This window comes from Rhinatrema bivittatum, chromosome 8, assembly GCF_901001135.1.
Source record: "Rhinatrema bivittatum chromosome 8, aRhiBiv1.1, whole genome shotgun sequence".
Lineage (NCBI taxonomy): Eukaryota > Metazoa > Chordata > Amphibia > Gymnophiona > Rhinatrematidae > Rhinatrema > Rhinatrema bivittatum.
The window spans coordinates 177,084,399-177,104,000 of record NC_042622.1 but is presented as its reverse complement, the minus strand read 5'-3'; the positions used below and the strand labels follow the sequence as shown (position 1 = coordinate 177,104,000).

General features: G+C 44.0%; 1 protein-coding gene across 7 annotated transcripts in view; it reads left to right on the top strand.

Annotated features, from left to right (window-relative positions):
• The window catches only part of BCAS3 (BCAS3 microtubule associated cell migration factor), a 969,760-nt gene that overhangs the window by 556,708 nt on the left and 393,450 nt on the right, over positions 1-19,602 (top strand). For all 7 annotated transcript variants that reach the window (XM_029612008.1, XM_029612006.1, XM_029612007.1 and 4 more), the window contains 2 exons: positions 8,159-8,355; positions 12,405-12,502. In XM_029612008.1, coding sequence (XP_029467868.1) covers positions 8,159-8,355; positions 12,405-12,502 — 295 coding nt within the window. The remainder of the gene's footprint in view (positions 1-8,158; positions 8,356-12,404; positions 12,503-19,602) is intronic.

Below are 19,602 nucleotides of genomic sequence, written 5' to 3'. Positions count from 1 at the left end.
CCAACGAAGAAAAATTACAGCGATGGTGAGACCAACTGTTATAGCACGTCATGGCAGGAACCTCGGGGTCGTCCCCTCCGCATGACGTCACTGCCCTTGTTTATTTAAGCTAACCGGACTTTCCTACCTACGAGTTAGCAAGGATTCCATCTTGCTATTCCTTTCTCTGAGATGCTTTGCATTGCTGTACCGGCGTTCCTGGCTGAGTGACTCAGGTACCTGCTCCTCGGGGGCCTTGATGTACTCAGGGCTATCTGCTCCTCAGAGAGCCTCTCCTGCCTGTCGCACCTTCTTCAGCTAAGTGAGTTCTCCTGCATCGGACCTCCGCCGCTGCCTCTACTTATTTTCTACTGCATTGTGAGTACAAGACCTAATCTTCGTCATCTCATCTATCCTACTATGTAGGATCCTCGGGTTACCCCGCTCTGCGGACCACTACCGGAGCTACAACGCACAAGCTATATCTGAAGCAAGTACTTTCCGGGTTACCCCGCCTTGCGGACCACTACCAGATTTACGCCGTCTTGTATCAGATTCTCATATCTGCCCCCGGCCTACTCCGCACGACGGATCATTACTGAGCTACCACACACAAGGATTCCCCAGGTTACCCCGCTCTGCAGACCGCTACCAGAGAATCCATTTCAGGTCTTCTAATTCCAGGACTGAGTTTACAACCCGCTCCTCGGGTTTCTCTTTGCTGTATAATAAATATTCTCTGACTCCTGTGTCCAACACTACTGAGACCCCACCTGTCGTGGAGAGACCCCACAGGGCTCCTCCCTGTGGGTGGAGTCAGCTCTCTCCACACCCCAAGGGCCCACAAACGAAGTTAAAACATAACACTGGCACAGCTAAAAAGTAAGGTAAAAGAGACTATTTTAACCAAAAGATCTTCATTCAAGAATTGGAAGAAGGATCCATCACAGGAAAATAGGATAAAGCATAAGCATTGGCAAGTTAAATGTAAGACACTGATAAGACAGGCAATGACAAAATTTGAAAAAAATTTGGCCCTAGAGGCTAAAACTCATAATAAAAACTTTTTAAAATAGATCCGAAGCAGAAAGCCTGTGAGGGAGTCGGTTGGACTATTAGATGATCAAGGAGGTTAAAGAGGTATTTAGAGACGATAAGGCCCATCGTGGAAAGACTAAAAAATTCTTTGCTTAGGTGTTTATTGAGGAGGATTTTGGGGAGATACCCGTTCCAGAGATGGTTTTCAAGGGTAATGATTCAGATGAACTGAACTAAATTATGGTGAACCTGGAAGATGTAGTAGGCCAAATTGACAAACTGAAGAGTAGTAAATTTCCTGGACCAGATGGTATACACCCCAGGGTTCTGAAAGAACTAAAAAATGAAATTTCAGACCTATTTAAAAAAAAAATGTAAACTATCATTAAAATCGTCTATTGTACCTGAAGACTAGAGAGTGGCCAATGTAACTCCGATATTTAAAAAGGCCTCCAGGGAAGATCTGGGAATCTATAGACCTTGAGCCTGACTTCAGAGCTGGGAAAAATTGTGGAAACTGTTATAAAGAATAAAATTACAGAATATTTAGATAGACATGGTATAATGGGATACAACCAGCATGGATTTACCTAAGGGAAGTCTTGCCTCACAAATCTCCTACATTTTTATGAAGCGGTAAATTAACATGTGGACAAAGATGAACCAGTAGATGTGGTATATTTGGATTTTCAGAAGGCATTCGACAAAGTCCCTCATGAGAGGCTTCTAAAAAAACTAAAAAGTCATGGGATATGTTATGAATCCTCCTGTAGCTATGCTACAGGAGGCATCTCACCTCTTTCCTGGAGGCTGCTCCGAAGCCGGGGTCTTGCCTACAAACTATCCAGGATTTGCTCCAGGGCCTGGGAGGCCTTCAGTGTCTTTGGGGCTGCCTGAGTCTTGCTTGTGTCTGCATGGACTTCCTGGTTTGGGCCACGCCCTTCTCTCTAGGGGCCGGCCTGCAGCACTTCTCCTCAGTTATAGGGCCAGCTAGGTGTGGCCATCCAAACTCCTCCCAGGGAGTTGCCTGTCTTCAGCCCTATAAAAGGACTTAAACTTCCAGTCAGCTTTGCCTTCGCAATGAGCCAGTTGTCTGAGGAGCTTCTCCTTCCCCTTGGACTCCATGTTCCTGCTCTTGCTTGGTATTCCAGTATTCCAAGGGATCCCTCTTCGTTTCGTCTCTGCTGTTCCTGATCCTGGTCTCTGATGTCCTAATGTTCCTGTCATCCTCCGTCTCTGCCCTCCTGATGTTCCTGATGTCCTCCGTCTCTGCCCTCCTGATGTTCCAGAAGGCCTGACATCCTCGATGGCTAAAGGTCCTTACGTACCTGATCTTCCTGATGTCTGTTCCTGCAATGTTTCAGCTCTCCTAGTCCTCCAGGTGGTCACCCCAAGGGTAAATCTGTTCCGTCGGTTCCAGCTTCCAAGAACCTCTGTGTGGATGCACTTTCAAGATCCTTTGAATCTGAAGATTTCCCTGACGTTCCTAGATATATTATAGATTCCGCCTGCATATCCCTTGCCATGACCACCACAGTTCCAGCTGGGAAAACCGTCGTTTCACGTGGATTACGTGAACGCGTTCTGAAATGGGCTCATGATTCCAAGTTGGCAGGACACCCGGGCCGAGCCAGGACCCTAGAGATGTTAAAAAGACACTACTGGTGGCCCAACATGGTGCAAGACTCTCGTAACTATGTAGATTCATGCCCTGCCTGTGCCCAACAGAAGCTGCCTACTGGACGGCCTTGGGGCCTACTTCAACCACTGCCAGCACCTACCAAGCCATGGTCTAGTATCTCAATGGACTTTATCACGGACCTGCCTCCGTCCCGCAACAATACTGTAATTTGGGTCATCATCGACCGGTTTTCGAAGATGGGTCACTTTATTTCCTTGCTGGGCCTCCCAACGGCCCCAGAATTAGCCAAGTTGTTTCTGAAACATATTTTCCACCTCCATGGACTCCCAAAGGAAATTATATCCGATTGAGGACCACAGTTTGCCGCCAGGTACTGGCACTCCCTATGTAAGAAGTTTAACATTGCCTTGAGTTTCACGTCAGCCTATCACCCAGAGGCCAATGGTCAAGCTGAAAGGACCAACCGAACCTTAAAGACATTCCTCCGTTCCTATGTGATTGATCAGCAGGACAACTGGTCTGATCTACTCCCCTGGGCTGAGCTGTCGCACAATACCCAAGTCACTGCGGCCACCGATGTATCTCCATTCTCCATGGTATTCGGACGACAACCTCGGCTGCCGCTCCCAGTTCCTCTGACTGTTCCTTCTCCAGCTGCGCAATCCATGGCCCACACCATTCTTCAGGTGTGGAACCAGGTCAAAGAACCCCTCACCCAGGCCACTGAATGTTCCAAGCATACTTCTGATGCCCATAGACGTCCCACTCCACTCTTCCGTCCTGGCCAGAAGGTGTGGCTGAGCGTTCGACTCATAAGATTGAGACTTCCCTCTCACCGGTTGGTACATAAGAACATAAGAACATAAGAAATTGCCATGCTGGGTCAGACCAAGGGTCCATCAAGCCCAGCATCCTGTTTCCAACAGAGGCCAAACCAGGCCACAAGAACCTGGCAATTACCCAAACACCTAGAAGATCCCATGCTACTGATGCAATTAATAGCAGTGACTATTCCCTAAGTAAACTTGATTAATAGCAGTTAATGGACTTCTCTTCCAAGAACTTATCCAAACCTTTTTTGAACCCAGCTACACTAACTGCACTAACCACATCCTCTGGCAACAAATTCCAGAGATTTATTGTGCGTTGAGTGAAAAAGTATTTTCTCCGATTAGTCTTAAATGTGCTACTTGCTAACTTCATGGAATGCCCCCTAGTCCTTCTATTATTCGAAAGTGTAAATAACCGAGTCACATCTACTCGTTCAAGACCTCTCATGATCTTAAAGACCTCTATGATATCCCCCCTCAGCCGTCTCTTCTCCAAGCTGAACAGCCCTAACCTCTTCAGCCTTTCCTCATAGGGGAGCTGTTCCATCCCCTTTATCATTTTGGTTGCCCTTCTCTGTACCTTCTCCATTGCAACTATATCTTTTTTGAGATACGGCGACCAGAATTGTACACAGTATTCAAGGTGTGGTCTCACCATGGAGCGATATAGAGGCATTATGACATTTTCCGTTTTATTAACCATTCCCTTCCTAATAATTCCTAACATTTTATTTGCTTTTTTGACTGCTGCAGCACACTGAGCTGACGATTTCAATGTATTATCTACTATGACGCCTAGATCTCTTTCTTGGGTGGTAGCTCCTAATATGGAACCTAACATCGTGTAACTACAGCTAGGGTTATTTTTCCCTATATGCAACACCTTGCACTTGTCCACATTAAATTTCATCTGCCATTTGGATGCCCAATCTTCCAGTCTTGCAAGGTCCTCCTGTAATGTATCACAGTCTGCTTGTGATTTAACTACTCTGAATAATTTTGTATCATCTGCAAATTTGATAACGTCACTCATCGTATTCCTTTCCAGATCATTGATATATATATTGAAAAGCACCGGTCCAAGTACAGATCCCTGAGGCACTCCACTGTTTACCCTTTTCCACTGAGAAAATTGACCATTTAGTCCTACTCTCTGTTTCCTGTCTTTTAACCAGTTTGTAATCCACGAAAGGACATCGCCTCCTATCCCATGACTTTTTAGTTTTCGTAGAAGCCTCTCATGAGGGACTTTGTCAAACGCCTTCTGAAAATCCAAATACACTACATTGGTACCCAAATACATTGGCCCGTTTCCGGTGATTCGAAGAGTGGGAGCAGTATCATATCAGCTCCAGCTGCCACATGCCATGGGCATCCATAACACGTTCCATGTTTTGCTACTGAAGCCCTTGGTCCTCTCCTGGCCCTCACGTAGAGTTCCCTCTCCTCCACTGGTCTTCTCAGAACCAGATACGTCTCTTCAGGTAAGAGAGGTCCTCGATGTCCGTCGGCAGCAAGGGAAATGGGAGTACCTCCTAGCCTGGGAGGGTTATGGGGCCGAGGAGAACTCGTGGAAACCTTCCCACAACATTCTTGATAAGGAACTCCTGAAGACCTTCCATAGGACTTATCCTGACAAACCACTGCCGCGTAGATGGAGGCCTAGAAGGGGGGGGTACTGTTGCGCGCCCCATCCGCGTCCAGCCCGCACACGGGCCTGCTCACCTGTCTGGCATCTCTGCAGGTCCCGGGTTGGCCTCCCCAGCGGCAGCCGCGAGCACCTCCAGGCCTTGGCGTCCCACGGCAGCGGTTGCCGGGCCTTCCACTGCACATCGGGCCTCACGCCAGAGTTCGGCGCCTCCCATGGTGTTGGCCACGCCCCTACGAGCACGCGTGTGGACCGCCCGGCCTCTTGTAGGGCCAGGGGTGGGTCCTAGCTCTGCGGCGCACCCTGATTGAAGGAACTACTTAAGGAAGTCCCTGCCTGCACTTCCTTGCCTTGGCAATCGGGTTGGCATTGTGTGCTAGATTGTCACTGTGTACTAATCCTTGTTCCAGGATCCTACTGTTCCAGCGTCCTTCTGTTCCTGCATCTGTCCATCCGTCCGTCTCCCCAGGTAGTACCCTCGGACTGTCTCTTTGGTACTGACCTCGGCCTGTTCCTCGACCTTCCTGTCTGCTGCCTGAATCCTGACCTCTGCCTGCCTCAAGACCTCGTCTGACCTCTGGAACCTGACCTCTGCCTTGCCTGACTACTCCTCGGACTGACCCTCGGATTCTGACCCCTGCCTGATTGATTACGTCTCCTGATTCTGGCTCTGTCCCTTGCCTTGTCATCGCCTACACTGTTCTGGTCTTCCTTGCTCCATCGGAACCTCAGTCTCAAGTCCGACCGTGCTCCCTTGCTGTCCGTGGGCACGCCTGTCTACCACCTCTCCAGGAGACCCACCTAAGTCCAAGCGGCCTGGGTCCCTATGGGCTCCACCCGGGGGGCCCGCAGGCTTCCAGTGGTGAAGCTTATCCTAGCCTCTGTCTTCTCCAGTGCTCCGCCCCCTGGAGGCAGATGCTTCCTGGTCCCACCAGGGAGTGGTTCTCCACTGCTCCAGGACAAGGGTCCACCCCCAAGCGCAACAGAAAGGGGCACAACGAGTGAGGTGCTTAAATTTGCGGGTGACACAAAATTATGCAGAGTATTTAAATCTCAAATGGATTGTGATAATTGCAGGAGGACCTTGTGAAACTATAAGATTGCGCTTCCAAATGGCAGATGAAATTTAATGTGGACAAGTGCAAGGTAATGCATATAGGGAAAAATAACCCTTGCTGTGGTTACACGATGTTAGGTTCCACATCACCCAGGAAAGAAATTTAGGATAATACATGGAAATTGTCGGTTAAGTGTACTGTGGCGGTCAAAAAAGCAAACAGAATATTAGGAATTATTAGGAAGAGAATGGAGCATAAAATGGCAGATGTTATAATGCCTCTATATCGTTTCATGGTGAGACCACACCTTGAATACTGTGTATAGTTCTGGTCACTGCATCTCACAAAAGATATATTTGCACTGGAGAAAGTACATAGAAGGGCGACCAAAATGTTAAAGGGGATAGAACAGCTCCCCTATGAGGAAAGGCTAAAGAGGTTAGGGTTGTTCAGCTTGAAGAAGAGATGGCTGAGGGGGGATACGATAGAGGTCTACAATATCATGAAAGGACCTGAACGGGTAAATGTAAAATGGTTATTTACTCTTTTGGATAGTACAAGGCTAGGGGAGCATTCCATGAAGTTAGCAAGTAGCTCATTTAAAACAAATCGGAGAAAATTATTTTTCACTCAATGCATAATTAAGCTCTGGAATTCATTGCCAGAGGTTGTGGTTATGGCAGTTAGTTTTTTAAACACAGTTAGTGTAACTGTGTTTAAAAAAGTTTTGGATAAATTCCTAGAATCCATAAACTGCTTTAATCAATGAGAATTAGTAACTTGGGATCTATTAATTTAATGTCTGGGTACTTGTGACTTGGTTGGCCATTGTTGGACACAGGATACTGGGCTTGATGGACCCTTGGTCTGACCCAGTATGGCATATGTCATGTTTTTGTGTTCTAAAGCAAACTTAAGAGCATTTATTTGCTTTGAAAACTGACATAACTTATGTGTTTTTGAACTGCACAACTTATGCGGATTTTTGTATGACACAGGTATGCTTGCAAACTGCACTTATCTAATAACATGGTTAACAGTGTAAACTAAAGCAAGGATTAATGTTTTATTTGTATCTTTTCCATATATTATGCACTGTAAAAGCTCTTTAGGAAAGGGTTGAGGTCACTGGCAGGGGCAGGGATGGAAGTATTCAGTAAGTATGTAGTTTATGAAGAATGTTTAATGTGTATTAGACTGCAAATTTTGATTTAAACACATAACTTTAACCAAAAAATTAAAAGTGTCAAGTTAAATGTATTTTTGTTTGGTCTTAGAACTTGATTTGATTTTATGTTACACCTGGAACCCTATTTCACTATCACAGGCCCAAATCTTGCAGGATGATACCACCCTCTTGCTCAGTCTCTATGGACAGGTTGACATCTGGTATAGAAAGGGATATGGACCTAAGCAGCATCTCTAAAGATGTTTTTCCATACTGCTATTTTCTCCAACTATCTCAACCCATGGTGGCCAAAAAATCCAGTAATGCTCTTCTGAGGCTGTATGCTGGTCTCATGTGGCCACTAAAGAGTGCTTAAATAGCCATGCTGTCTACTCTTGTTTCTTACTCAGTCTGGCAACATCATCTGTGCGGTTCTCCCAGTTTCAGAAGTTCCAGAATAGAACAGATATCCTGAATCAGCTTCCCATATGAATGTGCTACATGAGAAAAAGACTACTACTGTTCTATTTTTTTCCTGTTCCATTGTTCTGCTGGACATTAGCAGGATCCAGTGGAAGAACAGAGCAAGGAAGGATATGCTTTGTCATTGGATCATACTATGAGTTAAAGGACAGAGGGCACAGAGTGAAAATGAAGTTGACATGTTCATTATATTCCCACTGATGGAGTCAGTTCTTATGCGAAAATGGGCTATTGAACCACAACTTTTGGAATCATGAAAGTGAGACCAACAACAGCAATCAATTTTAACTTTGTTTTGTTAAATATTCCCAGGTTGAAATCGTGACTCATACTGGACCTCATAGACGCCTCTGGATGGGCCCTCAGTTTCAGTTTAAAACCATCCATGCCTCGGGCCAAACTACAGTAATTTCGTCAAGTTCTTCGGTACTTCAATCCCATGGCCCAAGCGACACACCACAGCCTCTTCTGGATTTCGATACAGATGATCTTGATTTGAACAGTCTCAGGTGAGGAAGTAACTAAACATCCACAGGCTATTTGTTCACAATAAGAATTCACTTTTGGTAGTGTCATTAGTTGCTGCTATTATATGGAAGAAATAAAACATCTGAGAGCTATCCTGGATATTGTGGGTGAATTTTCATACCCAGCAGGGAGGTTGTAGGTCTGTGGATATGGCCTGCAGAGTTTCCCTTTGAAAATTTGGGGCTAGTGGGGGCCATGGGTTAAAAAATAAATAAATAAGTGAAAGCACCTGCAGACATAACATTTGCTTTACAGCAGGTGCAAAGTATGTGATTTCCAAATGAAATCCCCATTCAGACTTTACCTTCCTTGTCCTAACTCTTTCCTAGGCCCCACTACTTTTGGCCATTGAGAGGAGGGAAATTTCAGACTAGAGAATTACCTGGGTCTCTGCTTAGTGACTGAAGCAAATGCCTTTGAAAACTCTCCTCCTCGTCAATATACTGTGTAAAGGATATTCTTAAAAGAACCAGATGTCTGAAAAATGTCACTTCCTCAAATAATCTGCGTGGAGCTGCCATGGTTAGAACCTTGGCATCAACAAGTTGGGTTGGCCAGATGTTTCCGACATCAGCCTCCTTAGTTCTGATGCCTATTTGGATTATTAAAAAAAACTTTGTGGTAAGAAATGGCAGAGTTAGGGGAAGGGTAGTTGAGGAGATGGGGTGCGGCAGACCTGGGTATTAGATTAAGTATGTGGTTTGTAAGAACCAAAGAGGAGGTTGACGATGCGGGGAATGGGCCACTGGCAGAGGTGGTGGAGGCCAGCATTGTACTGCAATTTAAAAAGATTTGGGACAGATGTAGAGGGCAGTAGTAGAAATGGGTTTGAGATGTTGGGTAAAAGAAATGTAGAGGATCTGGTATTGGTTTAAGTATGGGGATTTAAATGCATTCTACCCAGAGAAGACAAGGGGGCGCAGTGGATGAGGCAATTGGTTATTGTTTGCCATAATCTGCAGTGTTATGTTAATATACTGAACTGGAATTTTTTTGCATAATTCCAAGTTAGTAAATTTTGTGACAGTTAATGATCATTTCTTTTTAAAATAAATATTATTAAATGTTTTGTCAGACATTTTGAATCACAAAGTCCAGCAGCGTGGTGAGTCATGCCCATAGTATAGGCACACCAGTGTAAAACCCAATGTCAGAGGACCAACAGACGAAATGTTGCAGATATAAAGCAAAGTTCAGATGCACATGGCAAAGATAAAAAAGGAGTGAGCTTTTATCTAACAGCAAGATATGTATTGATTTATCCATAAGTTTCAGTATTAAAACATAAGTCAAATTAAATCAACCATCCTGCACGGTATCACTGAAAGCAAAGAATCAGAATTTTCCATCCATTGCTAAACCCAATGAAAACACCTCTTGGGCTAGGAAATACTCGTAATCTTCCCCTTTTTACACTCTGTGATGCTTCAGGGTAATGAATTCGTAGTGCCTGTGGCAAAAAGCTTTATTGCCAGATGATTGCCCTCAACCCAGGTTAGAGACAAAGGTCACGGCATTTATGAGATTCAAGGCAATTATTCAATAGATGGAGTCCCCTTGGGAGTGGACTCTTGCTTTTAAAAATTAGGTTTAGTTTTTTAAATTAAACTCAAATAACCCATGTAGGGCTTTTTACCTGTGGACTTCAGCCTGAATTTTATAATTCTGTTTTGCAAATTTGCTGGTTGTCCTGGTATGTGCATGGACTTACTTTGCTTCACTTTTTTGAAGGAGTTAATAAACATGTGGATAAAGGTGACCCGGTAGATGTAGTGTACTTGGATTTTCAGAAGGCGTTTGACAAAGTTCCTCATGAGAGGCTTCTAAGAAAAGTAAAAAGTCATGGGAGAGATGGCGATGTCCTTTCGTGGATTACAAACTGGTTAAAAGACAGGAAACAGAGAATAGGATTAAATGGACAATTTTCTCAGTGGAAAAGGGTAAACAGTGGAGTGCCTCAGGGATCTGTATTGGGACCCTTACTTTTCAATATATTTATAAATGATCTGGAAAGAAATATGACGAGTGAGGTAATCAAATTTGCAGATGATACAAAATTGTTCAGAGTAGTTAAATCACAAGCAGATTGTGATAAATTGCAGGAAGACCTTGTGAGACTGGAAAATTGAGCATCGAAATGGCAGATGAAATTTAATGTGGATAAGTGCAAGGTGATGCATATAGGGAAAAATAACCCATGCTATAATTACACAATGTTGGGTTCCATATTAGGTGCTACCACCCAAGAAAGAGATCTAGGCATCATAGTGGATAGCACATTGAAAATGTCGGTTCAGTGTGCTGCGGCAGTCAAAAAAGCAAACAGAATATTGGGAATTATTAGAAAGGGAATGGTGAATAAAACGGAAAATGTCATAATGCCTCTGTATCGCTCCATGGTGAGACCGCACCTTGAATACTGTGTACAATTCTGGTTGCCGCATCTCAAAAAAGATATTGTTGCAATGGAGAAGATACAGAGAAGGGCAACCAAAATGATAAAGGGGATGGAACAGCTCCCCTATGAGGAAAGGCTGAAGAGGTTAGGACTTTTCAGCTTGGAGAAGAGACGGCTGAGGGGGGGATATGATAGAGATGTTTAAAATCATGAGAGGTCTAGAACGGGTAGATGTGAATCGGTTATTTACTCTTTCGGATAATAGAAAGACTAGGGGGCACTCCATGAAGTTAGCATGGGGCACATTTAAAACTAATCGGAGAAAGTTCTTTTTTACTCAACGCACAATTAAACTCTGGAATTTGTTGCCAGAGGATGTGGTTAGTGCAGTTAGTATAGCTGTGTTTAAAAAAGGATTGGATAAGTTCTTGGAGGAGAAGTCCATTACCTGCTATTAAGTTCACTTAGAGAATAGTCACTGCCATTAGCAATGGTTACATGGAATAGACTTAGTTTTTGGGTACTTGCCAGATTCTTGTGGCCTGGATTGGTCACTGTTGGAAGCAGGATGCTGGGCTTGATGGTATGGATTTATCACTGGCTCGCCGTAAGAGCCCATTTCTGGTTTTAATTCTCCTGGCTTATTGCATTGTTCATGATACTGATAATGTCTGACCCAGTATGGCATGTTCTTATGTTCTTACCTGCTCTTCAGCAGGTAGATTTACGTGCATACTTTTGAAAATCGAAAGCATGCACATAAATTCTTTACCCATCCCGATTGCATCCCCCTTCCCCCCAGAGCACGGAAGTATGCCCAAAAGCGAGTTTCACGTATACTTTGTGAGTTTATGCTCCTGGTTGATTTTCAAAAGGTAAATCCTTTTGAAAATAATCAAACCCGTATTGTTCCTTTGAATTCTTTCTCTCATTAACTGTGAAACTCCAACTGGCTGTTCCTATGAGAAATGTATTCCATTTCTACAAGAAGCAAAATCTATAGTAAAACCCTGTGACAGCTAGAAAAGGGAAAGAGCATAAGAGAACTGTTAGTTTCCTGTGATTGTCTAGCTTATTAGCATGGACATAGCAGCTGCAGTCCTTGGTAAACCCTTCTGGATTGAATGCAGCATTCCTCATCAAAATTGTCTGTCAGGCTTCTTCTAAATATGAATCAGATGCTTCAGGGACAAAACCTGTTTCCTGGAATATGTTAGTAATATAAATCCATGAAAGTCCAATTTCAACTGAAATTTCTATTCAAGTGTCTGTGGCATTTTTGTAGCATCATTGGTTGCTACTTGTCGCATTGGGATGCAAGCAAGCAGACATCTGCAAAGTATGTCTGTGTTGGGTCCTCATTGCTTCTGAGAAGATCAATGCTTTCAATAACTTGTCAGCTAGCGCAGCACCAAAGCAGATAGGAGTACTGTGGTATGGATTTATCACTGGCTCGCCGTAAGAGCCCATTTCTGGTTTTAATTCTCCTGGCTTATTGCATTGTTCATGATACTGATAATGGTTTGGAACTTGAAGGTGTTGGATTATACCTTTCTCTCTGTGTTTGCAAAAAAAAAAAAAAAAAAGCATCATGTGATGGAATTATGTTCTTATTTGTTTTTGCAATTGTAGGATCCAGCCAGTCCGTTCTGAGCCAGTTAGCATGCCGGGATCATCACGCCCCAATTCTGATCGTAGAGGAGTGTCAACAGCAATTGATGCAAGCTCGGGTAGGAAGCTCAGGAAATCCATTTGCTAAGATTCCTCGCTTGCTTTCTTTTCAGGGTTTCGTTTTTGTTCTCATGGTTATAAGAACATGCAGTGTCGTCCCACATGTAAATGCATCAGATTGCTTGAGACATAAAGGCTGATGGCCAAGTGACTTGGATCGCCTGAGCAGTGTGTAACACACTTTAGTATGCCTGGTCTTCTATTACTAAATATGGTTTTGATTGAAGGGGTTTTTTTCTCTAAATTCTGCAAGATATTCTTTTCCATGATGAAACATAGAAAGATAGATGGCTGTGATATATAATGCCTGTGCCACCTGTGTTGCCAAGAATAAACCAATCAAATTGCTCAGACTTATAATCCGCATTGGATGTGGGTATCAAGCCTTTCTTCCAAATTATTGATTAATGCACTGACAGATTCTTTGCTAACCTAACTACTATTAGCAAACTATTGTAGCACGAGGTTGCAGAGCCTCACTGTAGCTTCTTCAGCAAAATGTGTAGAACAGTACCATAAAGCTCTAGAATAGTGAGAGGGCCAGAAGAAGAGAACTGAAATTGTGTCGTGGAAATGAATTGTATTATCCCCCTATTTCATCTCTCATTGTTAGTATCTGTGAGGGAGTGTATAAGAAACTCCCTCAGAACACCTTAAAGGACCGGCCACAGGTATCTGACATGGTCCTCCTTAAGAGCTCAACCAACAAGGGATTCTGGGTCGGGAGGTTCCCTTGAGCCGGGGCTAAGAGAGCAGGGCCCAGAGGGGTTAGGCAGGCCCCTGGAGGAAGACGGAAGCCTTGAGAAAGAGAAATGCACTGAACTGTAAGCGGCAGGGTCACATTTTGTTTGTCGAGCTGGATTGAATTGCAAAGTTGCTTTGTCTGTTACTTGCTACAGATAAAGAGATTTAAAAAAAGATTTTGCTAGAGTTCAACTTGAAGTCTGTCGTCTGGCTACCTTTTGACTGCTCGGTACCACAGTATCCTAATATTTTTTTGTACTTAATAAGTAATTAGTGACTAATGAGCAGGAGGTTGCTGACAACTTTCTCCCTGCCAAGTGTACTCCAGCCGGTTCACAGTTTGAATACATGAGGCCCCGTTGCCTGTGGGAGCTGCTGGCCCCCGTGTAGTTCAAACAGCGAAACAGCTGGAGCACACCTGCCGGGAAGAAAGGTGTCAGCAGTTTCCCCCTTCCCCTGCACACCTCAGATGGTCTCGAACAGTGTGAAAGCGGTTTTTCTATTGATCAACGCTTCTACCAATTTCTTAGGGACTCTGCCTTTCTCTTGTTTTTAATACCACAGTGATTACATGGGCCTCATGTCCAGTCAGGATTGTTTCAGTCCATTTTATAATAGAAAAAGTAAGATTTGTATTGAGAGCTGATGAATCTTTCTCAGTAATGCATCTTGAGATGGACAAGTAGTATCCAAAAAATCTTGGCACAGTAATTTAAAGAGTTTTCCACTTTTCATAACAGTGATACAGATCTAAAGCATCCAGGACAACGGGGCTTTAGATCTGAGTACAGCTGCCTAGCATCTGAAGATCCTGAACAGCAGGATTTTGTCAAATAAAATCTCTCACAAGTAGAATTACAAAACACCCAGCATTAGTCAAACAGACGAGTCTGCAAGGATTTTAACCTGTAGTGATCGGAAAATGCCTCAGGGAGGCCGCTGATTGGACTGAGATTTAAGCTGTAAAGAACAGTAACAAATACAGAAACTAATTTCTCAAGCTCCTTTAAAAAAGAACCGAGCTTAAATGCGCCTGTTTGAATTGTGTTTTCTAGAGGTACGGAGTGACCTGTAAGTTAGACAGGTTTTTGAATATCTTATGCTGAGGAAGGCCTCCTGATTGCTATAATGCAAGATTTATTATTTCACCAGGCATTGTATATGTAGCTTGCCTAAAACTGTGGGCAGACAAAATGAGGCTCTTTGTGGTACTGTGAAAACATTACTGGCAAAGCAAACATCTCCCTCTCTCCCCCCCCCCCCCCCCCAAACTTCCAAACTGAACTCTGGATACGCATAACCTGTTTGTTGTTTTTTTGCATCACCTAGAGAAAGCCTTCCTTTCAACAGGCATGCCGTGATTTCTAAATTTTGAAAGTTAAGATGAGGGTCATTGCTTGTAGAAAAGAGGGTCATCCACTAGCGCTCTCTTTAAATCCATCATGCGGGATCATCCTTGTGGCTCATCAGAGCAGGAATTTCCAACTCAAGATGTTAACCTGACCCCCTGTAAGAAGGTCATACTACGGACATGAGATGTTCTGCTTCTGATTGTTTAGGTATATCGTGCCATGGGCTAAAAATTCAAGGCATTGTTGCAAAAGGGGCAGCGTACGTTCTTTAGACAATACTCAGTTCAAACCCCGGAGTGCCAAATGTGCATTGCCCAAAGACAGGCACCTACATCCCTCCAAACCACTGCCTTTGGGTTTTCTGAGGCCATTCGGTCATCACCTGTTTCCTGAGCCACAGTCCCATAGGCTTAAAGTGTTTAGAGAACAGCAATGTCTTTTCTGGAATAAGTTCCTATTTGAAAACACAGGATTTTTAAACAATATTCTTCAACCACAGACCTGCAGTAGTTGGGTTTTTTTCCCCCAGATCAGAGTGAGATTGATCTGATGTTCTTTCAGAGTGGTCCTCCAGCCCTAGGACCTGTATGGTTAAATCATGTTTTTTTAGTTCTCTCTCTTGTGGGTCCCATTTTCTAGCTGTTATACAGTAAATAAATGCCCCACCGATATGACCCTGAATTTGCGTATTTTTGTTTCTTGTCCATTTTCAACTCATTTGTGGTGGTAAAGGTTGGGTGATCGCTGCCCTGTGACCTTTTCTTGGTAGAGCACTGCAGCGCGTTGCTATTGCCTCCTGCAGCACCCTCTCTTTCCCTGATGGTCTCCCATCCAGGTAGTAGCCAGGCCTGACCCTGCTTTGCTAAGAGATCTTAGGACCTTCCCTATGGTTAGTGTTGGAGGGGTGGGGGCAGCAGTGTGATCAGCGTGGTTGTTAAATCTCTGACAGTTTCCCCGCTTGGTGTCATCAAGAGCCTCAGAACCCCTCTGAAAGGAGTCACTAAAAAAAAAAATAAGCGATTTATGGTTCTTTAAAATATAACCTTCTAACCTGGAAGTCATAGAGCCAAGTGCACATGTAGCAATTAACATAAAAGGCTCAGTAGAGATTATCTGCTACAGTAATAGATGGACTGCTATAGGTATGTAATGGAACGTATTAGCCTTGGCTGTGCTTTATGTCATTCTTATCCCTACTAAGCTATAACTAAGCAAGTGGTATTCATCATCCATGAAATTTGGTAAAGATGCAGATTTTGGTGTTGGTATCCCTTTTGGTGAGAAAGTGCACTACAGTAGAATGTAAAGCGCAATGTTTTTCCTCCAGAGTTGACACGGTCAGTCACTGACTGATGGGATGAGTCCAGCAAAGGGCCGCACTGAGTGCAATGATGCATTTTTACTCTGTAGCAAATGAATGTGTAAAGAAGAAAGTGTAAAAGAGAATACACACAATAATCGTGCACAGGCAACTTGATGGCCTCATTTTTACTTTGAAGTGAAAAACAAAGGAATATTTTTTTGTGCAGCCTTTTCACATTACATTTCAGAAAGGCCCCAGCTCTGTAAATGCTGTTGTCTGTTTCTCTTATAATTCTTACTTAGTTCCATTTTATATGGCTTGAGTGCTTTATGAAAACAAGGTTATTAGAAAAATACCATCTCGGTTTTGCTTTAAAGCAAACCATAAAATGTTATTACTTGCTTGAACCAGGAAGTGATTGCCCTGTTATGGTCCATGTGTTCGAGTCTCTGGCACTTTCTGAAGATGCTTATCTAGCTCTTTCATTGCTGACTGCTTGGAGATATGAGCACTGTGGCGCCTCCATATCAGGCTGCATCGCTTTCTCTTACCTTCAAGTGCATGTTTACCATCCGGCATATTTTACTGTCCTTGCAGCACGTTTTATGATGGTTTTCCCTGCCTATGACAGCTCTGGCTCTATGAGGCCGACAAGCTTGCAGCAGAATGATTGCTGTACAATTTATCATGACGTGCTGTGCTGTGCTGTGCTGTGCCTTGGGGCAGACCATTTAGACTTGTTCCTTACTGTTGAAACGGTGCCTTATAATCAACTGAGGAAGGCCTCAGTACTGGGTGAACTGTGATGGGGAAGGTACTGTTGTGCTTTGGAGAAGAGTCGCTCAGTTCTCATGTAAAGATCAGAGAGATGGTGCTTCGGTTGAGATTGTGTTTATCATTTTGTTTTTTCTTCAGTGAACAAGAGAGAACTTGAGGAAGTGGTGTTTATAATGGGATTCTATTGTAATATTCTGTATGTTTTATTGCTACAGATAGTCTCTTTGTGCTGTCAGTGGGGCCAATGCAATATGGGCCATATTTTCAAAGGGGTACACGCGTAAGATACGCACGTACCCCCCGATAACCTGGCCGAAGTACCCCCTGCGCACACCGAGCCTATGTTGAGTAGGCTCGGCGGCGCGCGTAAGTCCCGGGGCTTTCCTGGGGGGCGTGTTGGGGCATGTCGCGGTGGCGCGTTATTTGGGGGCGGGGCCGCGGGTGTGGTTCCGGCCCGGGGGCGTGGCCAAAGCCTCCGAAACTGCTCCCGGGCCTGGGAATCGTGTGCCGGCGGCCGGCCTGGCGCGCGCAAGTTACGCCTGCTTTGGGCAGGCGTAACTTGTACAACAAGAGGGGGGGTTAGATAGAGCTGGGGGGTGGGTTAGGTAAGGGAAGTGAGGGGAAGGTGGGGGGAGGCGGCCTCGGAGGGAACGGAGGCAGGCTGCGCCGACCCTGGATTTTAATGGATACGCGCATCTATGCGTGTATCTATTAAAATCCCGCGTACTCTTGTTTGCGCCTGGTGCACGAACAAAAGTACACGCGGGCGCAGATTTATAAAATCTACCCCTATTTGTGTGCAGAAAACAGGCACTCAGTGTTGAGCGCCTGTTTTACTAATGTGCGCCCAGCCACCTATCCTGGGCGTGCGATGCAATATTTAAATTAGGGGTCGCGTAAAAAAAGGAGGCACTAGGCAAAATGTGTGCTTTCCTAGCGCCTCCTCGGCATTGGGTGCACAGGAGAGGTGGCTGTCGAGCGGGTTGGGAAAACGGACGCTCAATCTACAAGCGTCCATTTTCTCCTGTTACCGGCATAGACACGCACAAGATACATGGCCTAGACCGTGATTCTTTGTGTGTGTATATTGGGCGTCCAGAACTTTTTTTTTTTCAAAAACTTTTTTTTTTCAAAAACTTTTCTTTTTTTAACTAAATCTGCTTTATTTGGTTCCTTCTACTTAGTATCGCTACAATACTATTAGGAGGAATCTCAGAAAGCAGGATTTTTCTTTTTTTTTTCAATGCGCCCTTGAGCGTGACATACCTTTACACCAGCTCCGGGCTGACATATAATTTTCCACATTGCAATGGGTGCACTGGCTGTGCAGGAAATTTTTTGCATCGCAGGGATTAGCTAATAGCCTCCTCTACATGGAATTTACATGTGATGAGCGCTGTTAACTACGCGGTGATTTGGACAGTGCATTTTGGATGCACTAATCCCCGTATTGCATCGGGGGTTATGGATGCACGTTTTCTCATGTTAAACCGTGCGCTAGCCGCTGTGCACAGTATTGCATCGGCCCCAATGTTTTTTATAACCTCACTCTCTAATTTTAACATTTTGGTCCTTTTGCTCCAAATGTGAACCTAGATCGCCTTAATATTATCAGGTTCATTTCTGCTGCAGCATTTCAACAACTGGTTTTAGAGATGGATATGGTTAAGTATAGAGCCTGGTGGCAGGATGCAGTCTTGCGCCATTTTTGGTAAAGTATGTGCAGCCAGATTTTAATGGTAATCTAGGAACCTTCATTTCCAGTTTCTATTTTATTGTTCCTGGGTATTTATCAGTGTTTATTCCAAGATAAACAAAAATATTTACCTTTGAAAATGAGGTTTTTTTTCCCACTGACTTCTCCACTTTTTGCCTAGTTGTAATAAACACTGATAAATTACCAGGAAAAATAAAATAAAAATTGGATACAAAGGTCCCTAATGATATCCCAACATCAAAGACTAATTTACTTTTAACCCAGCATTTGCAGAGAAGAATAATCCAATCACAGATTGCAATCTAAAAATGGTTGAATCCCGGACAATGCTTGGATCCAGCTCTGACGTTTAGGCTCACACTTTGTGGTTAAATGCATCCCTTTGAGTATGTGATGCTGTTTCACAGCACTCCTGGAAGGTGCCATGCTGCAGCACCCAATAATTACTTGCATTTCCCTTTTATATGACTGCTGTCTTGGTGCAGAAGGTTTATTTTATTACATTTATTAATCCTCTGAAAAATGGTGCAGTTTACATGAAATTATAAATTACAAGACAACACAATATTATTATTAGAATTAAGAGGGAAGTATATTGCATCTGTGGAGAGAGAGCTGACAGTTTTTAGTGCATGAGGCCCCCAAAATACAGTGGTAAATAACTTGTTAAAGTTTACTTTATCCTCTGAGTGGAGGAATAGCCAAGTGGTTAGAGCAGCAGGCTAACACCCAGGAAAGCCAGAGTTCAGATCCCACTGACACTGCCTGTGATCTTTGGCAGGTCACTTCACCCTCCTTTGCTTAGGTCCTGATTTTCAAAAGAATGCCTTAAGGTGAATTTTAAAAGCCCGGTGCACACGAACAAGTTGTGCTTACATGCGTGGACAGAATTTTTCAAAGCCCTGAGATGAGTGCACATCAAAAGGGGCAGAGTCTGGGCAGGGCATGAGTGTTCCGGGGAGGGGCCAAGAGATGTGTGCGCAAATACTTATGCACCTGGGCACCTGGGTCCAGTGCCATGTAAATGTACTTCTGCTATGGAGGAGGTGTAACTTTAAAAAAACAAACATTCTGACAGGTTTAAAGGGTCTGGGGTAACTGGGAGGAGTTTGGAGGACCTAGCTCTTGTCTGGGCGAACTGGTGGATGAACTGGTGAAACTGGCAATGGCATGGATGCATGCCTATTGTAAACTATCTGACTTATG